Source organism: Tachyglossus aculeatus, chromosome 12 (assembly GCF_015852505.1).
Source record: "Tachyglossus aculeatus isolate mTacAcu1 chromosome 12, mTacAcu1.pri, whole genome shotgun sequence".
In the NCBI taxonomy this organism is placed as follows: Eukaryota; Metazoa; Chordata; class Mammalia; order Monotremata; family Tachyglossidae; genus Tachyglossus; species Tachyglossus aculeatus.
In genome coordinates this window covers 43,231,139-43,254,985 of record NC_052077.1, presented here as the reverse complement: position 1 = coordinate 43,254,985, position 23,847 = coordinate 43,231,139, and the positions used below count along the sequence as shown (strand labels likewise).

The following is a 23,847-nucleotide window of genomic DNA, read 5'->3' as shown; positions in this document are numbered from 1 at the left end:
CAGTCTAAAAGGGGGGAGACGGAGAACAAAACCAAACAGACTAACAAAATAAAATTAATAGAATAGGTATGTACAAGTAAAATAAATAGAGTAGCAAATATGTACAAACATATATACAGGTGATATACATATATACAGGTATATATACATATGTATAGAGACAGTCCCTACCCAACAGTGGGCTCACAGTCTAAAAGGGGGGAGACAGAGAACAAAACCAAACATACTAACAAAATAAAATAAATAGAATAGATATGTACAAGTAAAATAAAATAAATAGGGTAGCAAATATGTACGAACATATATACAGGTGATATACATATATACAGGTATATATACATATATATATAGAGACAGTCCCTACCCAACAGTGGGCTCACAGTCTAAAAGAGAACAAAACCAAACATACTAACAAAATAAAATAAATAGAATGGATATGTACAAGTAAAATAAATAGAGTAGCAAATATGTACAAACATATATACATATATACAGGTGATATACATATATACAGGTATAGATACATATATAGAGAGACAGTCCCTACCCAACAGTGGGCTCACAGTCTTAAAGGGGGAGACAGAGAACAAAACCAAACATACTAACAAAATAAAATAAATAGAATAGATATGTACAAGTAAAATAAATAAATAGAGTAGCAAATATGTACAAACATATATACATATATACAGGTGATATACATATATATAGAGACAGTCCCTACCCAACAGTGGGCTCACAGTCTAAAAGGGGTCAGAGAGGGATCAGGGGGTTTCTCTGGCCTGGGGCGCTGGGCGTCTGTTACCGCTAAGCCCAGATCAATCAATCAATCGTATTTATTGAGCGCTTACTGTGTGCAGAGCACTGTACTAAGCGCTTGGGAAGACCAAGTTGGCAACATGTAGAGACAGTCCCTACCCAACAGTGGGATCACAGCGAGGCCCCTGACCACAGCAACTCATTCGTTCGATCGTATTTATTGAGCACTGTAGTTCAGAGCGCTGTACTAAGCGCTTGGAAGAGTTCACGAGGGCGTCTACGGCCCCGGTGCGGCCGGGCCCTTTGCGGGGGGAGGATGTGGGAAAGGACCGGACGGAGAGAGGAGAAGGAACCAACCTCAGGCCCGCTTTCTTCTTCGCCTTCCTCCCAGCAAGAGCCGGTAGAGTCGTCTTTCGGGCTGAGCAACGGGCTGAGCGAGGGCTCCCCTGACTACGCGGTCCTGGCGTCGACGATAAAGAGCGAGAAAGACAGCACGGTGAACATCATAGGTAAGGAGGGGACGGCGGCTGAATTGTGACACCTGGGTTCTAATCCCAACCCCGCCAAACGTTTGCCGGGTGACCTCGGGCAAATCGCTTCTCTGGGCCTTAGTTTTATCATCTGTAAAATGAAGCCATCATTATTTTTATTATTATTACTAGATTCCCAGATCCACGCTCTATCCACTAAGCCGTGCTGCCCATCCCCCCCCCCCGGCCCTACCTCCTTCCCCTCCCCACGGCACTTGTAAATATTTGTACAGTTTTATTACTCTATTTATTTATTTATTTATTCTATTTATTTATTACTCTATTTATTACTCTATTGCTCTATTTATTTATTACTCTATTTATTTATTACTCTATTTACTACTCTATTTATTACTCTATTTATTACTCTATTTATTTATTTACTCTATTTATTTACTCTATTTATTTATTACTCTATTTATTTACTCTATTTATTACTCTATTTATTTATTTATTTATTACTCTATTTATTACTCTATTTGTTACTTTATTTATTTATTACTCTATTTATTTATTACTCTATTTACTACTCTATTTATTACTCTATTTATTACTCTATTTATTTATTTACTCTATTTATTTACTCTATTTATTTATTACTCTATTTATTTACTCTATTTATTACTCTATTTATTTATTTATTACTCTATTTATTACTCTATTTGTTACTTTATTTATTTATTACTCTATTTATTTATTACTCTATTTATTTATTTTACTTGCACATATCTATCCTATTTATTTTATTTTGTTAGTATGTTTGGTTTTGTTCTCTGTCTCCCCCTTTTAGACTGTGAGCCCACTGTTGAGTAGGGACTGTCTCTATATGTTGCCAATTTGTACTTCCCAAGCGCTTAGTACAGTACTCTGCACACAATAAGAGCTCGATAAATACGATTGATTGATTGATTGATTGATTGATGAGACGTTGTCTTTCAACAAACATACTAACAAAATAAAATAAATAGAATAGATATGTACAAGTAAAATAGAGTAATAAATACGTACAAACATATATACATATATAGAGTAAATCAATCAGTCGTATTGAGCGCTTACTGTGTGCAGAGCACTGGACTAAGCGCTTGGGAAGTACAAGCTGGGAACATATAGAGACAGTCGCTACCCAACAGTGGGCTGATAGTCTAGAAGGGGGAGACAGAGAACAAAACCAAACATACTAGCAAAATAAAATAAATAGAATAGATATGTACAAGTAAAATAAATAGAGTAATAAATACGTACAAACATATATACATATATAAAGTAAATCAATCAATCGTATTTATTGAGCGCTTACTGTGTGCAGAGCACTGTACTAAGCGCTTGGGAAGTCCAAGTTGGCAACATTTAGAGACAGTCCCTACCCAACAGTGGGCTCACAGTCTAGAAGGGGGAGACAGAGAACAAAACCAAACATACTAACAAAATAAAATAAATAGAATAGATATGTACAAGTAAAATAAGTAGAGTAACAAATATGTACAAACATATATACATATATAGAGTAAATCAATCAATCAGTCGTATTTATTGAGTGCTTACTGTGTGCAGAGCACTGTACTAAGCGCTTGGGAAGTCCAAGTTGGCAACATAGAGAGACAGTCCCTACCCAACAGTGGGCTCACAGTCTAAAAGGGGGAGACAGAGAACAAAACCAAACATACTAGCAAAATAAAATAAATAGAATAGATATGTACAAGTAAAATAAATAGAGTAATAAATACGTACAAACATATATACATATATAGAGTAAATCAATCAGTCGTATTTATTGAGCGCTTACTGTGTGCAGAGCACTGGACTAAGCGCTTGGGAAGTCCAAGTTGGCAACATAGAGAGACAGTCCCTACCCAACAGTGGGCTCACAGTCTAAAAGGGGGAGACAGAGAACAAAACCAAACATACTAACAAAATAAAATAAATAGAATAAATATTATTCTTATAATAATAATAGTAATGGCATTTATTAATTAATCAATCAATCAATCGTATTTATTGAGCACTTACTGTGTGCAGAGCCCTGTACTAAGCTCTTGGAAAGTCCAAGTTGGCAACATCTAGAGACGGTCCCTACCCAACAGTGGGCTCCCAGTCGAGAAGGGGGAGACGGACAGCAAAGCAAAACATACTAACAAAATAAAATAAACAGCAGCGAAGTCGGGCCCCCGTCGGGTTTTCAGGGGTTGCTTTTCCTGTCCGGGTTTTGAGGGCAGGGTGCCCTGTCGTGTAACCTTGTCGGAGACGCGGGGCCCGGCCCTCTGTTCACGTGGGCCCCGGTGCCAACCTCTTCTTCGTGCCAGCTCCCCGGCATCGGGCAAATCCGGCCCCCTTGACGGCAGCTGACCGATACCGCGTCCTGCCTCCGCCGGCCCCCGGAGTGAAAGGAAGCTTTCTGAGTCACGGTTTTCCCTTTTCTTTTCTTTTTTTTCCGCTTCTCTCCTGGTTTCACGCAAGACAGAGGAAAAGACTTCCTTATAATATAATATATATAATATATAATAATATATATATAATAATAATAATAATATATATAATATAATATATATAATATATATAATATATAATTATATATTATAATAATAATATATATAATATAATATATATATAATACAATTATATATAATTGTGGTATTTGGGAAGCACTTACTACATGCCAGGCACTGTTCTGAACACTGGGGTAGTTATTAATGATAATAATGGCATTTACTAAGCGCTTACTATGTGCGAAGCACTGTTCTAAGCGCTGGGGAGGTTACAAGGTGAAATAATAAGAATAATGGCATTTACTAAGCGCTTACTATGTGCGAAGCACTGTTCTAAGCGCTGGGGAGGTTACAAGGTGAAATGATAATAATGGCATTTACTAAGCGCTTACTGTGTGCGAAGCACTGTTCTAAGCGCTGGGGAGGTTACAGGGTGAAATGATAATAATGGCATTTACTAAGCGCTTACTATGTGCAAAGCACTGTTCTAAGCGCTGGGGAGGTTACAAGGTGATCGGGTTGTCCCACGGGGGGCTCACAGTCTTCACCCCCATTTTCAAGATGAGGTCACTGAGGTACAGGGAAGTTAAGTGACTTGCCCAAGGCCACACAGCTGACAATGGGTAGAGCTGGGATTTGAACCCAGGACCTCTGACTCCAAAGCCCATGCTCTTTCCACTGAACCACGCTGCTAAGCACTTACTACGTTCCAGGTACTGTTCTAAGCGCTGGGGTAATTAAACTTGTTTTGTTTTGTTGTCTGTCCCCCCGGCCCCCGCCTTCTAGACTGTGAACCCATTGTTGGGTAGGTATTGTCTCTATCTGTTGCCAAATTGTACTTTCCAAGCGCTTAGTACAGTGCTTTGCACACAGTAAGCGCTCAATAAATGCGGATTGAGTGAATGAATAGTAATAATAATAATAATGGTATTTAATAATGATGGTATTTGTTAAGCGCTTACTATGTGCAAAGCACTGTTCTAAGTGTGGGGAGGTTACAAGGTGATCAGGTTGTCCCGCGGGGGGCTCACAGTCTTCATCCCCATTTTCAAGATGAGGTCACTGAGGCACAGGGAAGTTAGGTGACTTGCCCAAGGCCACACAGCTGACAGTGGGCAGAGCTGGGATTTGAACCCAGGACCTCTGACTCCAAAGCCCATGCTCTTTCCACTGAACCACGCTGCTAAGCACTTACTACGTTCCAGGTACTGTTCTAAGCGCTGGGGTAATTAAACTTTTGTTTTGTTTTGTTGTCTGTCTGCCCCACCCCGCCTTCTAGACTGTGAACCCATTGTTGGGTAGGGATTGTCTCTATCTGTTGCCAAATTATACTTTCCAAGCGCTTAGTACAGTGCTCTGCACACAGTAGCCTGCTGTTGGGTAGGGACCGTCCCCATATGTTGCCAACTTGTACTTCCCAAGCGCTCAGTCCAGTGCTCTGCACACAGTAGGCGCTCAATAAATACGATTGAATGAATGGATGAATAAATACGGATTGAGTGAATGAATAATAATGATAGTAATAATTATGGTATTTAATAATGATGGTATTTGTTAAGCACTTACTATGTGCAAAGCACAGTTCTAAGTGCTTGGGGGATACAAGGTGATCAGGTTGTCCCACGTGGGGCTTACCGTCTTAATCCCCATTTTACAGATGAGATCACTGAGGCACCGAGAAGTGGCTTGCCCAAGGTCACGCAGCTGACAAGGGGCGGAGCCGGGATTCGAACCCATGACCTCCGACTCCCAAGCCCGTGCTCTTTCCACTGAGCCACGCTGCTTCTCTAATAATTTAATAATGATGGTATTTGCTAAGCGCTTACTATGTGCAAAGCACAGTTCTAAGCGCTTGGGGGATACAAGGTGATCAGGTTGTCCCACGTGGGGCTTACCGTCTTAATCCCCATTTTACAGATGAGATAACTGAGGCACCGAGAAGTGGCTTACCCAAGGTCACGCAGCTGACAAGGGGCGGAGCCGGGATTCGAACCCATGACCTCCGACTCCCAAGCCCGTGCTCTTTCCACTGAGCCACGCTGCTTCTCTAATAATTTAATAATGATGGTATTTGCTAAGCGCTTACTATGTGCAAAGCACAGTTCTAAGCGCTTGGGGGATACAAGGTGATCAGGTTGTCCCACGTGGGGCTTACCGTCTTAATCCCCATTTTACAGATGAGATCACTGAGGCACCGAGAAGTGGCTTGCCCAAGGTCACGCAGCTGACAAGGGGCGGAGCCGGGATTCGAACCCATGACCTCCGACTCCCAAGCCCGTGCTCTTTCCACTGAGCCACGCTGCTTCTCTAATAATTTAATAATGATGGTATTTGTTAAGCGCTTACTATGTGCAAAGCACAGTTCTAAGCGCTTGGGGGATACAAGGTGATCAGGTTGTCCCACGTGGGGCTTACCGTCTTAATCCCCATTTTACAGATGAGGTCACTGAGGCACCGAGAAGTGGCTTGCCCAAGGTCACGCAGCTGACAAGGGGCGGAGCCGGGATTCGAACCCATGACCTCCGACTCCCAAGCCCGTGCTCTTTCCACTGAGCCACGCTGCTTCTCTAATAATTTAATAATGATGGTATTTGCTAAGCGCTTACTATGTGCAAAGCACAGTTCTAAGCGCTTGGGGGATACAAGGTGGTCAGGTTGTCCCACGTGGGGCTTACCGTCTTAATCCCCATTTTACAGATGAGGTCACTGAGGCACCGAGAAGTGGCTTGCCCAAGGTCACGCAGCTAAGTGGCGGAGCCGGGATTTGAACCCATGACCTCCTACTTACTAAGTGCCAGGCACTGTTGTAAGCGCTGGGGCAGATCCCAGCAAATCGAGTTGGACACAGTCCCCGTCCCACATGGGGCTCACGGTCTTAACCCCCATTTTACAGAAGAGGCACCTGAGGCCCAGAGAAGTGAAATGACTCGCCCAAGGTCACACAGCAGAGAGGTGGCGGAGCCGGGATTTGAACCCAGGTCTTCTGACTCCCCAAGCCCGGGCTCTTTTCAGTAGGCCATGTACCGAACGACCCAGAAATTGCAACGCGGAGTTGGTTTTTGGACATGGTGCGGGGAAGACGGGGAGCCCGGCGGCAACTGCTGCTTGTCATTCATTGATTCAATCGTATTTATTGAGCGTTTACTGTGTGCAGAGCATTCATTCATTCATTCCATCGTATTTATTGAGCGCTTACTGTGTGCGGAGCACTGGACTAAGCGCTTGGGAGAGTCCAAGTCGGCAACATCTAGAGACGGTCCCTACCCGACGGCGGGCTCACGGTCTAGAAGGGGGAGACAGACAACAAAACTAAAAACATACTAGCAAAATAAAATAAATAGAATAAACGTGTACAAGTGAAAGAGAAGCAGCGTGGCTCAGTGGAAAGAGCCCGGGCTTTGGAGTCAGAGGTCATGGGTTCAAATCCCGGCTTCGCCAATTGTCAGCTGGGTGACTTTGGGCAAGTCACTTCACTTCCTTCCTTCCTCTCCCCCTCGTCCCCCTCTCCATCCCCCCCATCTTACCTCCTGCTCTTCCCCACAGCATCTGTATATATGGATCTATGTTTGTACATATTTATTACTCTATTATTTATTTTACATGTACATATCTATTCTATTTATTTTATTTTGTTAGTATGTTTGATTTTGTTCTCTGTCTCCCCCTTTTAGACTGCGAGCCCACTGTTGGGTAGGGACTGTCTCTATATGTTGCCAACTTGTCCTTCCCAAGCGCTTAGTCCAGTGCTCCGCACACAGTAAGCGCTCAATAAATACGATCGATTGATTCACCCCCATTTTCCAGATGAGGTAGCTGAGGCCCAGAGAAGTGAATCAATCAATCAATCAATCAATCGTATTTATTGAGCGCTTACTATGTGCAGAGCACTGTACTAAGCGCTTGGGAAGTACAAGTTGGCAACACATAGAGACAGTCCCTACCCAACAGTGGGCTCACAGTGACTTGCCCAAAGTCACATAGCTGACAGTTGGCCGAGTCGGGATTTGAACCCACGACCTCTGACTCTAAAGCCCGGGCTCTTTCCACTGACTGAGCCACGCTGCTTTTCTATATCCACCCCGGCGCTTAGTACAGTGCCTGGCACATAGGAAGCGCTTAACGAATACCATTAAAAAAAGCCGGGGGGCGGGGAGCACTGAACTAAGCACTTGGGAGAATACAATATAGCAGCGCTTAGAGCAGTGCTCTGCACATAGTAAGTGCTTAACAAATGCCATCATCATCATCAGTAGACATGATCCCTACCCTCAAGGAGCGTACAATCTAGCGGGGGAGGTAGACCCGACAAATTACAGGGAGAGGGGAACAACAAGTTAAAAGACAGATTCGGGAAAGTATGAGGATGTGTACGAGAAGCAGCGTGGCTTAGGGCCAAGAGCCTGGGCTTGGGAGTCTGAGGACGTGGGTTCGAATCCCGGCTCCGCCACTTGTCTGCTCGATGACTTTGGGCAAGTCACTTACCTTGTCTGGGCCTCAGTTCCCTCATCTGTAAAAGGGGGATGGAGGCTGTGAGCCCCATGTGGGACAACCTGATTACCTTGTGTCTACACAGGTTGGCTCAGTGGAAAGAGCCCGGGCTTTGGAGTCAGACGTCATGGGTTCGAATCCCGGCTCCGCCACTTGTCTGCTCGATGACTTTGGGCAAGTCACTTACTTTGTCTGGGCCTCAGTTCCCTCATCTGTAAAAGGGGGATGGAGGCTGTGAGCCCCATGTGGGACAACCTGATTACCTTGTGTCTACACAGCTTGGCTCAGTGGAAAGAGCCCGGGCTTTGGAGTCAGAGGTCATGGGTTCGAATCCCGGCTCCGCCACGTGTCCGCTGTGTGACCTCGGGCCAGTCACTTAGCTTCTCTGAGCCTCAGTTACCTCATCTGTAGAAAGGGGGATGAAGACTGTGAGCCCTCCGTGGGACAACCTGATCACCTTGTATCCCCCCCAGCGCTTAGAGCAGTGCTTTGCACATAGTAAGTGCTTAACAAATGCCATCATAATTATTATTATTACCCCAGCCCTTAGGACAGTGCTTGGCACATAGTAAGTGGTTAACAAATACCGTCATTATTATTACAGGTGTACTTTGAGGCTGAGGATTCTTCCTCCGTTCCCCCCACAGAGACCTCTGAACTTTTGATCTCATCCAATTTTCTTGAGTCGTCATCATCATCATAATAATACTGATGGCATTTGTTCATTCATTCATTGTCGTATTTATTGAGCGCTTACTGTGTGCAGAGCACTGTACGGAGCGCTTGGGAAGTACAGATTGGCATTTGTTCGTTCGTTCATTCATTCAGTCGTATTTATTGAGCGCTTACTATGTGCCAAGCACTGTTCTAAGCGCTGGGGAGGATACAAGGGGGTCAGGTTGTCCCACGGGGGGCTGACATGGGGCTCGTGCCCCATTTGAACTTCCTGCCTAAACTTCTTCCCCGCGATGACCAAATTGCCATCCTCAGCACCATCCTCTCCGTTGAACTCAACGCACTCGCCGCCCTCACATCCTTTCGTCCATCCCGTACCATTAACCCACAGCTTGGATTCATTCATTCATTCATTCAATCGTATTTATTGAGCGCTTACTGTGTGCAGAGCACTGGACTAAGCACTCGGGAAGTGCAGTTTGGCAACATCTAGAGACGGTCCCTACCCAACGGCGGGCTCCCAGTCTAGAAGGGGGAGACAGACAACAAAAACAAAGCATATTAACAAAATATTAACAAAAAGCGCTTAACAAATACCAACATTATTATTATTATTATTATACTCAAGACATCTCTACTGGAATGTCCTGCCGTGACCTCAGATTTAACATAATAATAATAATGGTATTTGTTAAGCACTTACTATGTGCAAAGCACTGTTCTAAGTGCTGGGGAGGTTACAAGGTGATCAGGTTGTCCCACGGGGGGGCTCACAGTTTGAATCCCCATTTTCCAGATGAGGGAACTGAGGCCCGGAGAAGTGAAGTGACTTGCCCAAAGTCACCCAGCTGACAGTTGGTGGAGCCGGGATATGAACCCATGACCTCTGACTCCAAAGCCCGGGCTCTTTCCACTGAGCCACGCTGCTTCTCTATGTGCAAAGCACTGTTCTAATCGCTGGGGAGGTTACAAGGTGATCAGGTTGTCCCACGGGGGGCTCCCAGTCTTCATCCCCATTTTCCAGCTGAGGTCACTGAGGCCCGGTGAAGTGAAGTGACTTGCCCAAAGTCACACAGCTGACAATTGGCAGAGCCAATTTTACAGATTGTACAGATGGTACAATTTTACAAAGTGATCAGGTTGTCCCCCGGGGGGCTCCCAGTCTTCATCCCCATTTTCCAGCTGAGGTCACTGAGGCCCAGAGAAGTGAAGCGACTGGCCCAAAGCCACACAGCTGACAATTGGCAGAGCCAATTTTACAGATTGTACAGATTGTACAATTTTACAATTTTACAGAGTGATCAGGTTGTCCCTCGGGGGGCTCCCAGTCTTCATCCCCATTTTCCAGCTGAGGTCACTGAGGCCCAGAGAAGTGAAGCGACTTGCCCAAAGCCACACAGCTGACAATTGGCAGAGCCAATTTTACAGATTGTACAATTTTACAATTTTACAGAGTGATCAGGTTGTCCCCCGGGTGGCTCCCAGTCTTCATCCCCATTTTCCAGCTGAGGTCACTGAGGCCCAGAGAAGTGAAGTGACTGGCCCAAAGCCACCCAGCTGACAGTTGGCGGAGCCGGGATTTGAACCCATGACCTCCACCCCGTCTGCCTTTGTCTTGCAGTGGTGGGGCAGTCGCACCTGGACGGCGGCGGTGGCGGTGAGGACCAGGTGATCGTCGCCAACCCGCCGGACATCTGTCAGGTGGTGGAGGTGACCACGGAGAGCGACGAGCAGCCCGTCAGCATGAGCGAGCTCTACCCCCTGCAGATCTCCCCCGTCTCCTCCTACGCAGGTACGGGGGACCGCCGGCCTCTGGGGGTGGAGGGTCGCCGGCAGATTCGGTTTCTTCATTATTATTATTATTATTATTATTATTATTATTATTATTATTATTATTATTATTATTATTATTATTATTAGCATTAGCATTAGCATTATTATTAGCATTATTATTATTATTTTATTATTATTTTATTATTTTATTTATTATTTTTATATTGTTATATTGTTAGTAGTAGTTGTGTTATTATTATTTTTTTATTTTTATTTTATTTTATTTTATTTTTTATTATTATATTATAATATTATTATTATATTATTGTTATATTATTGTTAGTAGTAGTAGTAGTGTTATTATTATTATTAATTTTATTTTTATTTTATTTATTATTATGATATTATCATATTATATTATTATTATTATACTATTGTTATATTATTGTTAGTAGTAGTAGTGTTATTATTATTAATTTTATTTTTATTTTATTTTATTTTATTTTTTATTATTATATTATTATATTATTATTATTATATTATTGTTATATTATTGTTAATAGTAGTGGTAGTGTTATTATTATTATTAATTTTATTGTTATTTTATTTTATTTTATTTTTATTATTATATTATTATTATTATATTATTGTTATATTATTGTTAGTAGTAGTAGTGTTATTGTTATTATTATTTTTATTTTATTTTATTTTATTTTATTATTTTATTTTGTTTTATTATTATTATATTATTATTATTATTATTTTGTTTTATTTTATTTTATTTATTATTATTATATTATTATTATATTATTATTATTTTATTTTGTTTTGTTTTATTTTTTATTATTATATTGTTATCATATTATTATATTATTGTTATTATATTATTGTTATATCATTATTATGATCATCATCATTCTGTTTCTGTGCCACTCAGAAACTTGAGTTCTAACATCTCCTCCTTGGGGCTTCACCTCTCCGTCTTCCCACTGTCACCCACTGTCGTCCCCCTCTCCATCATCATCATCATCATCAATCGTATTTATTGAGCGCTTACTGTGTGCTGAGCACTGTACTAAGCGCTTGGGAAGTACAAGTCAGCAACACATAGAGACAGTCCCTACCCAACAGCGGGCTCACAGTCTAAAAGGGGGAGACAGAGAACAAAATCAAGCATACTAACAAAATAAAATAAATAGAATAGATATGTACAAGTAAAATAAATAAATAAATAGAGTAATAAATATGTACATCTTACCTCCTTCCCTTCCCCACAGCACCTGTATATATGTATATATGTTTGTCCATATTTATTACTCTATTTATTTACTTTACCTGTACATATCTATTCTATTTATTTTATTTTGTTAGTATGTTTGGTTTTGTTCTCTGTCTCCCCCTTTTAGACTGTGAGCCCGCTGTTGGGTAGGGACCGTCTCTAGATGTTGCCAACTTGGACTTCCCAAGGGCTTAGTACAGTGCTCTGCACACAGTAAGCGCTCAATAAATACGATTGATTGATTGATTGATTGACCTGGGTTCGGATGCGCTTGTCTGCTTCTAGACTGTGAGCCCACTGTTGGGTAGGGACCGTCTCTAGATGTTGCCAACTTGGACTTCCCAAGCGCTCAGTCCAGTGCTCTGCACACAGTAAGCGCTCAATAAATACAATTGATTGATTGATTGATTGACCTGGGTTCTGATGCCTGGCACGCAGTAAGTGCTTAACAACAGTGCTTTGCATATAGTAAGCGCTTAATAAATTCATTCATTTAGTCACTTCCCTTCTCCGTGCCTCAGTACCCTCATTCATTCAGTTGTATTTAGTGACCACTTACTGTGTGCAGAGCACTGTACTAAGCGCTTGGGAAGTTGGCAACCTAGAGAGACGGTCCCTACCCAACAGCGGGCTCATGGTCTAGAAGGGGGAGACAGACGACAAAACAAAACATGTGGACAGGTGTCAAGTCAGCAGAATAAATAGAAATAAGGCTAGATCAATCAATCAATCGTATTTATTGAGCGCTTACTGTGTGCGGAGCACTGTACTAAGCGCTTTGGAAGTAGAAGTTGGCAACATATAGAGATGGTCCCTACCCAACAGCGGGCTCGCAGTCTAGAAGCCGGTCAATTGATCGTTCGGAGGAGACTTCAAGGAGAGAGGCTTCGTAGTTGACGCCCACGAGAAGCAGCGTGGCCTAATGGCTAGAGCCAGGCTCGGGGGTCAGGAGGGCCTGGGTTCGAATCCCCGCGCTGCCACTTGTCTGCCGCGCGACCTCGGACGTGTCACTCGCGTCTCTGAGCCCCGGCTGTGAAATGGACTGGACGAAGCCCGCGAGCCCCATCTGGGACGGGGGCCGTGTCCAGCCGGGTTTACGTGCGTCTCCTCCAGCGTTCGGCGCGGTGCCCAGCACATAGTCACTTTGGCTGAAGGAATGCCGAAATTACGGTTATGATTATTTGGTATATTATCATACGTGCTGCGCCCTCCCTCCGAGAGCCGCGGCGGCCCGAGTCATCAATCATCAATCGTATTTATTGAGCGCTTACATAGTCACTTTGGCTGAAGGAATGCCGAAATTACAGTTATGATTATTTGGTATATTATCATACGTGCTGCGCCCTCCCTCCAAGAGCCGCGGTGGCCCGAGTCCTCAATCATCAGTTGTATTTATTGAGCGCTTACGTAGTCACTTTGGCTGAAGGAATGCCGAAATTACGGTTATGATTATTTGGTGTATTATTACACGTGCTGCGCCCTCCCTCCAAGAGCCGCGGCGGCCCGAGTCCTCAATCATCAATCGTATTTATTGAGCGCTTACATAGTCACTTTGGCTGAAGGAATGCCGAAATTACGGTTATGATTATTTGGTATATTATTATACGTGCTGAGCCCTCCCTCCAAGAGCCGCGGCGGCCCGAGTCATCAATCATCAATCGTATTTATTGAGCGCTTACGTAGTCACTATGGCTGAAGGAATGCCGAAATTACGGTTATGATTATTTGGTATATTATCATACGTGCTGCGCCCTCCCTCCAAGAGCCGCGGCGGCCCGAGTCCTCAATCATCAATCGTATTTATTGAGCGCTTACATAGTCACTTTGGCTGAAGGAATGCCAAAATTACGCTTATGATTATTTGGTATATTATCATACGTGCTGCGCCCTCCCTCCGAGAGCCGCGGCGGCCCGAGTCATCAATCATCAATCGTATTTATTGAGCGCCTACATAGTCACTTTGGCTGAAGGAATGCCAAAATTACGGTTATGATTATTTGGTATATTATTATACGTGCTGCGCCCTCCCTCCAAGAGCCGCGGTGGCCCGAGTCCTCAATCATCAGTTGTATTTATTGAGCGCTTACGTAGTCACTTTGGCTGAAGGAATGCCGAAATTACGGTTATGATTATTTGGTATATTATTACACGTGCTGCGCCCTCCCTCCAAGAGCCGCGGCGGCCCGAGTCCTCAATCATCAATCGTATTTATTGAGCGCTTACTATGTGAGTTCAGTGGGAGTTCAGGAAAGTTCAATTCAGTGACAGCGCTCTGCACACAGTAAGCGCTCAATCAATCAATCAATCAATCGTATTTATTGAGCACTGTCACGACTTCTGTTTCCGTGTGTCCCAACAGAGAGCGAGACGACGGACAGCGTGCCCAGTGACGAGGAGAGCCCGGAGGTGAGCGTGGGCTGGACCGGCCCGGCTGGGCGGCGGGCACCGAGGGGCCGCTTCGTCAATCAATCAATCAATCGTATTTATTGAGCGCTGACTGGGTGCAGAGCACTGGACTAAGCGCTTGGGAAGTACAAATTGGCAACATATGGAGACGGTCCCTACCCAACGGCGGGCTCACAGTCTAGAAGAGGGGGGTCTTCTCCCCATTTCGTGGAGGGAGAAAGGGAGGCCGGCCGTCGGTCGCCTCTATAGAGCGCTTCCTGTGTGCAGAGCACTGTGCTGGGCGCTTGGGAAGTTCAGTTCAGCCGTGGGGACCATCCCCACCCACGGGCGGGCAGTCGGACGTCTCAATAGAGCGCTTCCTGTGTGCAGAGCACTGTACTGGGCGCTTGGAAAGTTCAATTCAGTGACAGTGCTCTGCACACAGGAAGTGCTAAATCAATCAATCATCAATCAATCAATCAGTTGTATTTACTGAGCACTTACTGTGTGCAGAGCACTGTACTGGGCGCTTGGAAAGTTCACTTCAGCAGTGGAGACCACCCCCGCCCACGGGCGGGCAGTCGGTCGTCTCAATAGAGCGCTTCCTGTGTGCAGAGCACTGTGCTGGGCGCTTGGAAAGTTCAATTCAGTGACAGTGCTCTGCACACAGTAAGCACTCAATCAATCAATCAATCAATTATCAATCAATCGTATTTATTGAGCACTTACTGTGTTCAGAGCACTGTACTGGGCGCTTGGGAAGTTCAGTTCAGCCGTGGAGACCATCCCCACCCACGGGCGGGCAGTTGGACGTCTCAATAGAGCGCTTCCTGTGTGCAGAGCACTGTACTGGGCGCTTGGAAAGTTCAATTCAGTGACAGTGCTCTGCACACAGTAAGCGCTTAATCAATCAATCAATCAATCAGTCGTATTTATTGAGCACTTACTGTGTGCAGAGCACTGTACTGGGCGCTTGGGAAGTTCAGTTCAGCAGTGGAGACCATCCCCGCCCACGGGCGGGCAGTCGGTCGTCTCAATAGAGCGCTTCCTGTGTGCAGAGCACTGTGCTGGGCGCTTGGAAAGTTCAATTTAGTGACAGGGCTCTGCACACAGTAAGCGCTCAATAAATACGATTGAATGAATGAATGAGAGAGACCATCCCTGCCCACTGGCATTCATTCATTCAGTCGTATTTCTTGAGCGCTTACCTGTGTGCAGAGCACTGTACTGGGCGCTTGGGAAGTTCACTTCAGCAGTGGAGACCATCCCCGCCCACGGGCGGGCAGTCGGTCATCTCGATAGAGCGCTTCCTGTGTGCAGAGCACTGTGCTGAGGGCTTGGAAAGTTCAATTTAGCAATAGAGACCATCCCTGCCCACGGGCAGGCAGAAGGTCATCTTGATTGAGTGCATACTGTGTGCCGAGCACCGTACTAAGCGCTTGGAAAGTTCAATTCAGCAGTGGAGACCATCCCCGCCCGTGGGCAGGCAGTCGGTCATCTAGATTGAGCGCTTCCTGGGTGCAGAGCACTGTACTGAGCGCTTGGAAAGTTCAATTTAGCAATAGAGACCATCCCTGCCCACGCATGGGCAGGCAGTCGGTCATCTTGATTGAGTGCATACTGTGTGCCGAGCACTGTACTGAGCAGTTGGAAAGTTCAGTACAGCAATAGAGACCATCCCTACCCATGGGCGGGCAGTCGGTCATCTAGATTGAATGCTTCCCGTGTGTAGAGCACCGTATTGAGCGGTTGGAAAGTTCAGTTCAACAACAGAGACCCTCCCTGCCCACTGGCATTCATTCATTCAGTTGTATTTATTAAGCACTTACCTGTGCTTAAGCACTGTACTAAGCGCTTGGAAAGTTCAGTTTGGCAGTGGAGACCATCCCCGCCCACGGACAGGCAGTCGGTCACCTAGATTGAGCGCTTCCCATGTGCAGAGCACCGTACTGAGCGGTTGGAAAGTTCAGTTCTGCAGTGGAGACCATCCCCGCCCACGGACAGGCAGTCGGTCATCTAGATTGAGCGCTTCCCGTGTGCAGAGCACTGTACTGAGCGCTTGGAAAGTTCAGTTCTGCAGTGGAGACCATCCCCGCCCACGGACAGGCAGTCGGTCATCTAGTTTGAGCGCTTCCTGTGTCCAGAGCACTGTACTGAGCGCTTGGAAAGTTCAGTTCGGCAGTGGAGACCATCCCCACCCATGGACGGGCAGTCGGTCGTCTAGATTGAGTGCTTCCCGTGTGCAGAGCACTGTACTGAGCGCTTGGAAAGTTCAGTTCAGCAGTGGAGACCACCCCCCCCCCCGCCAAGGATAGGCACTCAGTCGTCTAGATTGAGCGCTTCCTGTGTGCAGAGCACTGTACTGAGCGCTTGGAAAGTTCAGTTCGGCAATAGAGACCGTCCCCACCCACGGGCGGTCAGTCGGTCATCTAGATTGAGCGCTTCCTGTGTGCAGAGCACTGTCCTGAGCACTTGGAAAGTTCAGTTCAGCAGTGGAGACCATCCCCGCCCACGGACGGGCAGTCGGTCATCTAGATTGAGCGCTTCCCGTGTGCAGAGCACCGTACTGAGCGGTTGGAAAGTTCAGTTCGGCAGTGGAGACCATCCCCGCCCATGGACAGGCAGTCGGTCATCTAGACTGAGCGCTTCCCGTGTGCAGAGCACTGTACTGAGCGCTTGGAAAGCTCAGTTTGGCAGTGGAGACCATCCCCGCCCACGGACAGGCAGTTGGTTGTCTAGATTGAGCGCTTCCCATGTGCAGAGCACTGTACTGAGCACTTGGAAAGTTCAGTTCGGCATTGGAGACCATCCCCACCCACGGGCGGGCAGTCGGTCATCTAGATTGAGCGCTTCCCGTGTGCAGAGCACTGTACTGAGCGGCTGGAAAGTTCATTTCAGCAACAGAGACCATCCTCACCCATGGGCAGGCAGTCGGTCATCTAGATTGAGCACTTCCCGTGTGCAGAGCACTGTACTGAGCGCTTGGAAAGTTCAGTTCGGCAATAGAGACCGTCCCCACCCACGGGCGGTCAGTCGGTCATCTAGATTGAGCGCTTCCCATGTGCAGAGCACTGTACTGAGCGCTTGGAAAGTTCAGTTCGGCAGTGGAGACCATCCCCGCCCACAGACGGGCAGTCAGTCGTCTAGATTGAGCGCTTCCCGTGTGCAGAGCACTGTACTGAGCGGCTGGAAAGTTCAGTTCGGCAGTGGTGACCATCCCCGCCCACAGACAGGCAGTCGGTCGTCTAGATTGAGCGCTTCCCGGGTGCAGAGCACCGTACTGAGCAGTTGAAAAGTTCAGTTCAACAACAGAGACCCTCCCTGCCCGCTGGCATTCATTCATTCAGTCGTATTTTTTGAGCAGTTACCTGTGTGCACAGCACTGTACTAAGCGCTTGGAAAGTTCAATTTGGCAGTAGAGACCATCCCCACCAATGGGCCGGCAGTCGGTCGTCTAGATTGAGCACTTCCCGTGTGCAGAGCACTGTACTGAGTGGTTGGAAAGTTCAGTTCGGCAATAGAGACCGTCCCCACCCATGGGCGGTCAGTCGGTCATCTAGATTGAGCGCTTCCCATGTGCAGAGCACTGTACTGAGCGCTTGGAAAGTTCAGTTCGGCAGTGGAGACCATCCCCGCCCACGGACGGGCAGTCGGTCGTCTAGATTGAGCGCTTCCCGTGTGCAGAGCACTGTACTGAGCGGCTGGAAAGTTCATTTCAGCAACAGAAACCATCCTCACCCATGGGCAGGCAGTCGGTCGTCTAGATTGAGCGCTTCCCGTGTGCAGAGCACTGTACTGAGCGCTTGGAAAGTTCAGTTTGGCAGTGGAGACCGTCCCCACCCACGAGCGGTCAGTGGGGAAAGTTCATTTCGACGACGGGAGACCGTCCCCGCCCTCGGTCGGTCGGTCGGTCGGTGGTCTGGACCGCTTGCGGAGCGCCGTCCGGAGTGTGCGGGAGGCCCGGAGCGGTCGGGGGCGCGGAGCCCGGCCTGACTCCCGGCGTCTGGGCCTTTAGGGCGATCCCCTGTGGCGGCAGCGGAGCGGGGACGGGAAGCGGCCCCCGGGCCCCCGCGCCGCCTCCTGCCTGCTCCCCGGGATGGCCACCTTCGTCACGTCCAACAAGCCGGACCTGCAGGTCACCATCAAAGAGGAGAGCCGGCCCCTGCCCTACAACAGCTCCTGGCCGCCCTTCGCCGCCTCCGCCGCCGCCGCCACCGCCGGCGGGGGCCGCGGCCCCTCCCCGGGCCCGGCCGACCCCCCGCCGGCCCCCGCCGGCCGGCCCGGCCGCGAGACCCGGGCCAGCGTCATCAAGAAGACCTCGGACATCGCCCAGGCGCGGCTCAAGAGCTGCTGAGGGCTCGGCCGCCGGGGCCCGCTCCCTCTCGAACTCAGGGCCCCGGCCCAGGAGAAGATGTGAACTGGCTGGATTCTCATGATCAATTCTCCCCCTTCTTACGGGGGGCGAGGAAAACCTCTCGTGGACACGGACAGAGCGCAGTTCAGGCTGCTTCCGCACCTTACCCCGAAGCACTTAGCCCCGTGCCGGCCTCGGCCGACCCGGGCCGCCGCGCCGGCGGGCGTCTCCCCCAGCCCCCGACTCCCCTCGCCGAAGGAACCGAGATCCTCCCGCCCTACCCAGAATGAGCTTTTTTTATTTTTGTATACGGTCGGGGGGCGACGAGGGCGGGCGGATTCTGTTCGAGGTCGAGGAAAGAAACCCCCAAGCGACCGGACCCGTTTTTTAATCCTTTTCTACGGCAGGCCGGGCCCGGTTCCCCCGGTCCGGTGTCTCGGCCCCTCGGCGGCTCACGGCCCCGTGGCCCGTCGGCTCTCCCTCGTTCGCTTTCGTCCCGTGAAGGTGAGATAGCTTTGATGAGCTCATGTAGCGATCGGATCATCCTGTGGATCGATAAGAAATAAACACACGATATACGGCTCGAGTTCTTCACGCGCGTCCTCACCGCTGCCGGCGGGCCCGGGACGGGGAGGAGCGCGGGACGGGCCCGGACCCTTTGGGGCATCGTCGTCATCATCAATCGTATTTATTGAGCGCTTACCGTGGTGTGCAGAGCACCGGGCTAAGCGCTGGTACTTGTACAGCGCTCTGCACATAGTAAGCGCTCAATAAATACGATTGTTGTTGCCAACTTGGACTTCCCAAGCGCTTGGTCCAGGGCTCTGCACACGGTAAGCGCCCAATAAATACGATTGATGATGACGGAGGGGTGGGGAGAGCCACAGGACAGTAATAATAATAATAATAATAGCGGCGTTTGTTCATTCATTCATTCAGTCACATTGATTGAGCCGCTTACCGTGTGCAGAGCACTGGACTAAGCGCTTGTACTTGTGTGGGGATGTTGCCAACTTGGACTTCCCGAGCGCTTGGTCCAGGGCTCTGCACACGGTAAGTGCCCAATAAATACAATTGATGATGATGGAGGGGTGGGGAGAGCCCAAGGACAGTAGTAATAATAATAATAATAATAGCGGTGTTTGTTCATTCATTCATTCAGTCACATTTATTGAGCCGCTTACCGTGTGCAGAGCACTGTACGAAGCGCTCGGGAAGTACAAGTCGGCAACCTATTTTTGCCAAGTCACTTCTCTGGGCCTCGGTGACCTCATCTGGAAAATGGGGATGAAGACTGCGAGCCCCCCGTGGGACAACCTGATCACCTTGGAACCTCCCCAACGCTTAGAACAGTGCTCTGTAGCTAGTAAGCACTTAACAAATACCATTCTATCTTATATTTTTCTTCTAGACTGTGAGCCCGCTGTGGGGTAGGGACCGTCTCTATATGTTGCCAACTTGTACTTCCCAAGCGCTCAGTACAGTGCTCTGCACACAGTAAGCGCTCAATAAATACGACTGAATGAATGAATGAATGAATGGTGAGCCTGCTGTTGGGTAGTGACCATCTCTATATGTTGCCAACTTGTACTTCCCAAGCGCCTAGTACAGTGCTCTGCACACAGTAAGCGCTCAATAAATACGATTGAATGAACGAACATAGAGAGACGGTCCCTACCCAACAACGGGCTCGCAGTCTTCGTTTCTTAAGCACTTTCCCTGCGTCGAGCACTGTACTGAGGGCTGAGTCGGATACAGAACACAGTGCTCATCCCACGTGAAGAGCAGCGTGGCTCAGTGGAAAGAGCCCGGGCTTTGGAGGCCGAGGTCGCGGGTTCAAATCCCGGCTCCTCCAATTGGCAGCTGGGTGACTTTGGGCGAGTCGCTTCACTTCTCTGAGCCTCAGTTCCCTCATCTGTAAAATGGGGATGAAGCCTGTGAGCCCCACGTGGGACAACCTGATCATCTTGTATCCCCCCAAGCGCTTAGAACAGTGCTTCACACATAGTAAGCGCTTAACAAATGCCATTATTATTATTATTATTATTATTATTATTTTATTTGTTAAGCACTTTCCCTGCGCCAAGCTTTGTACCAAGGGCTGAGGCAGATAAAAAACACAGTCCCCGTCCCACATGAAAAGCAGCGTGGCTCCATGGAAAGAGCCCCGGCTTTGGAGTCAGAGGTCTTGGGTTCAAATCCCGGCTCCCCCACTTGGCAGCTGTGTGACTTTGGGCGAGTCGCTTCACTTCTCTGAGCCTCAGTTCCCTCATCTGTAAAACGGGGAGGAAGCCTGTGAGCCCCACGGGGGACAACCTGATCATCTTGTATCCCCCCTCGAGCGCTTAGAACAGTGCTTCGCACATAGTAAGCGCTTAACGAATGCCACCATTATTATTACGTACTATTAAAAAACAGCAACGGCAAACAGGGGCTCCCACTCCCACATCGGACTGTAAGCCCACTGTTGGGTAGGGACCATCTCTAGATGTTGCCAACTTGGACTTCCCAAGTGCTTAGTGCAGTGCTCTGCACACAGTAAGCGCTCAATAAATACGATTGATGATCGGACATCCCAACTGGGATAGGGAAGCGGGGAGGGTTGCCGGGTCAGGGGGAGACAGGGATGAGTGGCGTCCCGGAATCCCATTGCAGGGCACAACTTCTAAGTTACCTGTCCCCTTCCTCCTCCTCTTCAATCAATCAATCAATCAATCAATCAATCAATCAATCAATCGTATTTATTGAGCGCTTACTGTGTGCAGAACAACCTCCTCCTCCTCCTCCTCCTCCTCCCACCGCCTTCCCGTTCATCTTCCTGACTTGGGCCTGGAACTTCACCTCAAGGCGTTTGGGTAAGAGAAGCAGCGTGGCTCAGTGGAAAGAGCCCGGGCTTTGGAGTCAGGGGTCGTGGGTTCAAATCCTGGCTCTGCCAATGTCAGCTGTGGGACTCTGGGCGAGTCGCTTCACTTCTCTGGGCCTCCGTGACCTCATCTGGAAAATGGGGATGAAGACTGGGAGCCCCCCGTGGGACAGCCTCATCACCTTGTAACCTCCCCAGCGCTTAGAGCAGTGCTTTGTACGTAGTAAGCGCTTAATAAATGCCATTATTATTATTATTACTATTATTATTATTATTATTATTATTATTATTAAAGTTGAGCGAGGCTGGCCTTGGGCCTTGTCTTCCCATAGCGGACGTCAGGGTCGGGGCTCAGTGGGGACCAGACGGTTTCTAGGGGGCCAGGGTCTCCTGGCAATCCCGGGAGGCTTCCCGGAGGAGATGCAGCATGGCTCAGTGGAAAGAGCCCGGGCTTTGGAGGCAGAGGTCATGGGTTCAAATTCCGGCTCCACCAACTGTCAGCTGTGTGACTTTGGGCAAGTCACTTCACTTCTCTGGGCCTCAGTTCCCTCATCTGGAAAATGGGGATTAATAATAATAATGGCATTTGTTAAGCGCTTACTATGTGCGAAGCTGGGGGCGGGATACAAGGTGATCAGGTTGTCCCACGTGGGGCTCACAGTCATCATCCCCATTTTACAGATGAGGGAACTGAGGCTCCGAGAAGTTAAAAGTGACTTGCCCAAGATCACACAGCAGACATGTGGCGGAGCTGGGATTCGAACCCATGACCTCTGACTCCAAAGCCCGCGCTCTTTCCACTGAGCCCTGCTGAACCTGATCACCTTGTATCCCCGCAGCGCTTAGAACAGTGCTTTGCACATAGTAAGCGCTTAACAAATACCATTATTATTATTATTCTTATTCTCTGTGCCTCAGTTACTTCATCTGTAAAATGGGGGTTAAGACTGCAAGCCCTCCGTGGGACAACCTGATCATCTTGTAACCTCCCCAGCGCTTAGAACAGTGCTTTGCACATAGTAAGCACTTAATAATTATTATTAAGCACTTAATTATTATTGTCATTATTCTGATTATTCTGTGTTTCTAAGACATTTGGATGGTAGAGAGCGGTGGGGTTTGACGAAGAGGAGATGGGGGACAGAAAGAGACCCATTCTTGCTCCCACTCCATTCATTAAATTGTATTTATTGAGCGCTTACTGTGTGCAGAGCACTGTCCTTCCACTTGGGAGTCAGAGGTCATGGGTTCTAATCCCGCCTCTGCCACATGTCTGCTGTGTGACCTCGGGCAAGTCACATCTTCTCTGAGCCTCAGTGACCTCATCTGTAAAATGGGGGTGAAGACTGTGAGCCCCCCGTGGGACAACCTGATCGCCTTGTATCCTCCCCAGCGCTTAGAACAGTGCTTTGCACTTAGTAAGCGCTTAACAAATGCCATCGTTATTATTATTAATCCCCATTTTACAGATGCTTGGGAAGCGCTAAGCGCTTGGGAAGTACAAGTTGGCAACATATTCATTCATTCAATCGTATTTATTGAGCGCTTACTGTGTGCACAGCACTGTGCTAAGCGCTTGGGAAGTACAAGTTGGCAACATATTCATTCATTCAATCGCATTTATTGAGCGCTTACTGTGTGCAGAGCACTGGACTAAGTGCTTGGGAAGTACAAGTTGGCAACATTCATTCATTCATTCATTCATTCATTCAATCGTATTTATTGAGCGCTTACTGTGTGCAGAGCACTGGACTAAGCGCTTGGGAAGTACAAGTTGGCAACATTCATTCATTCATTCATTCAATCGTATTTATTGAGCGCTTACTGTGTGCAGAGCACTGTTCTAAGCGCTTGGGAAGTCCAAGTTGGCAACTTATTCATTCATTCATTCATTCAATCGTATTTATTGAGCGCTTACTGTGTGCAGAGCACTGGACTAAGCGCTTGGGAAGTACAAGTTGGCAACATATTCATTCATTCATTCAATCGTATTTATTGAGCGCTTACTGTGTGCAGAGCACTGGACTAAGCGCTTGGGAAGTACAAGTTGGCAACATATTTATTCATTCATTCATTCATTCAATCGTATTTATTGAGCGCTTACTGTGTGCAGAGCACTGTTCTAAGCGCTTGGGAAGTACAAGTTGGCAACATATTCATTCATTCATTCATTCATTCAATCGTATTTATTGAGCGCTTACTGTGTGCAGAGCACTGTACTAAGCGCTTGGGAAGTCCAAGTCAGCAACATCTAG

The 23,847-nt window shown here is 47.5% G+C and overlaps 1 protein-coding gene across 1 annotated transcript in view; it reads left to right on the top strand.

Annotated features, from left to right (window-relative positions):
• The window catches only part of IRF2 (interferon regulatory factor 2), a 37,487-nt gene extending 18,175 nt beyond the window's left edge, over positions 1–19,312 (top strand). Inside the window, exons 5-8 of the mRNA XM_038755095.1 lie at positions 1,151–1,268; positions 10,560–10,730; positions 14,350–14,396; positions 18,391–19,312. Coding sequence (XP_038611023.1) covers positions 1,151–1,268; positions 10,560–10,730; positions 14,350–14,396; positions 18,391–18,729 — 675 coding nt within the window. The 3' untranslated portion in view covers positions 18,730–19,312. The remainder of the gene's footprint in view (positions 1–1,150; positions 1,269–10,559; positions 10,731–14,349; positions 14,397–18,390) is intronic.
• The last annotated feature ends 4,535 nt before the right edge of the window (positions 19,313–23,847 follow it).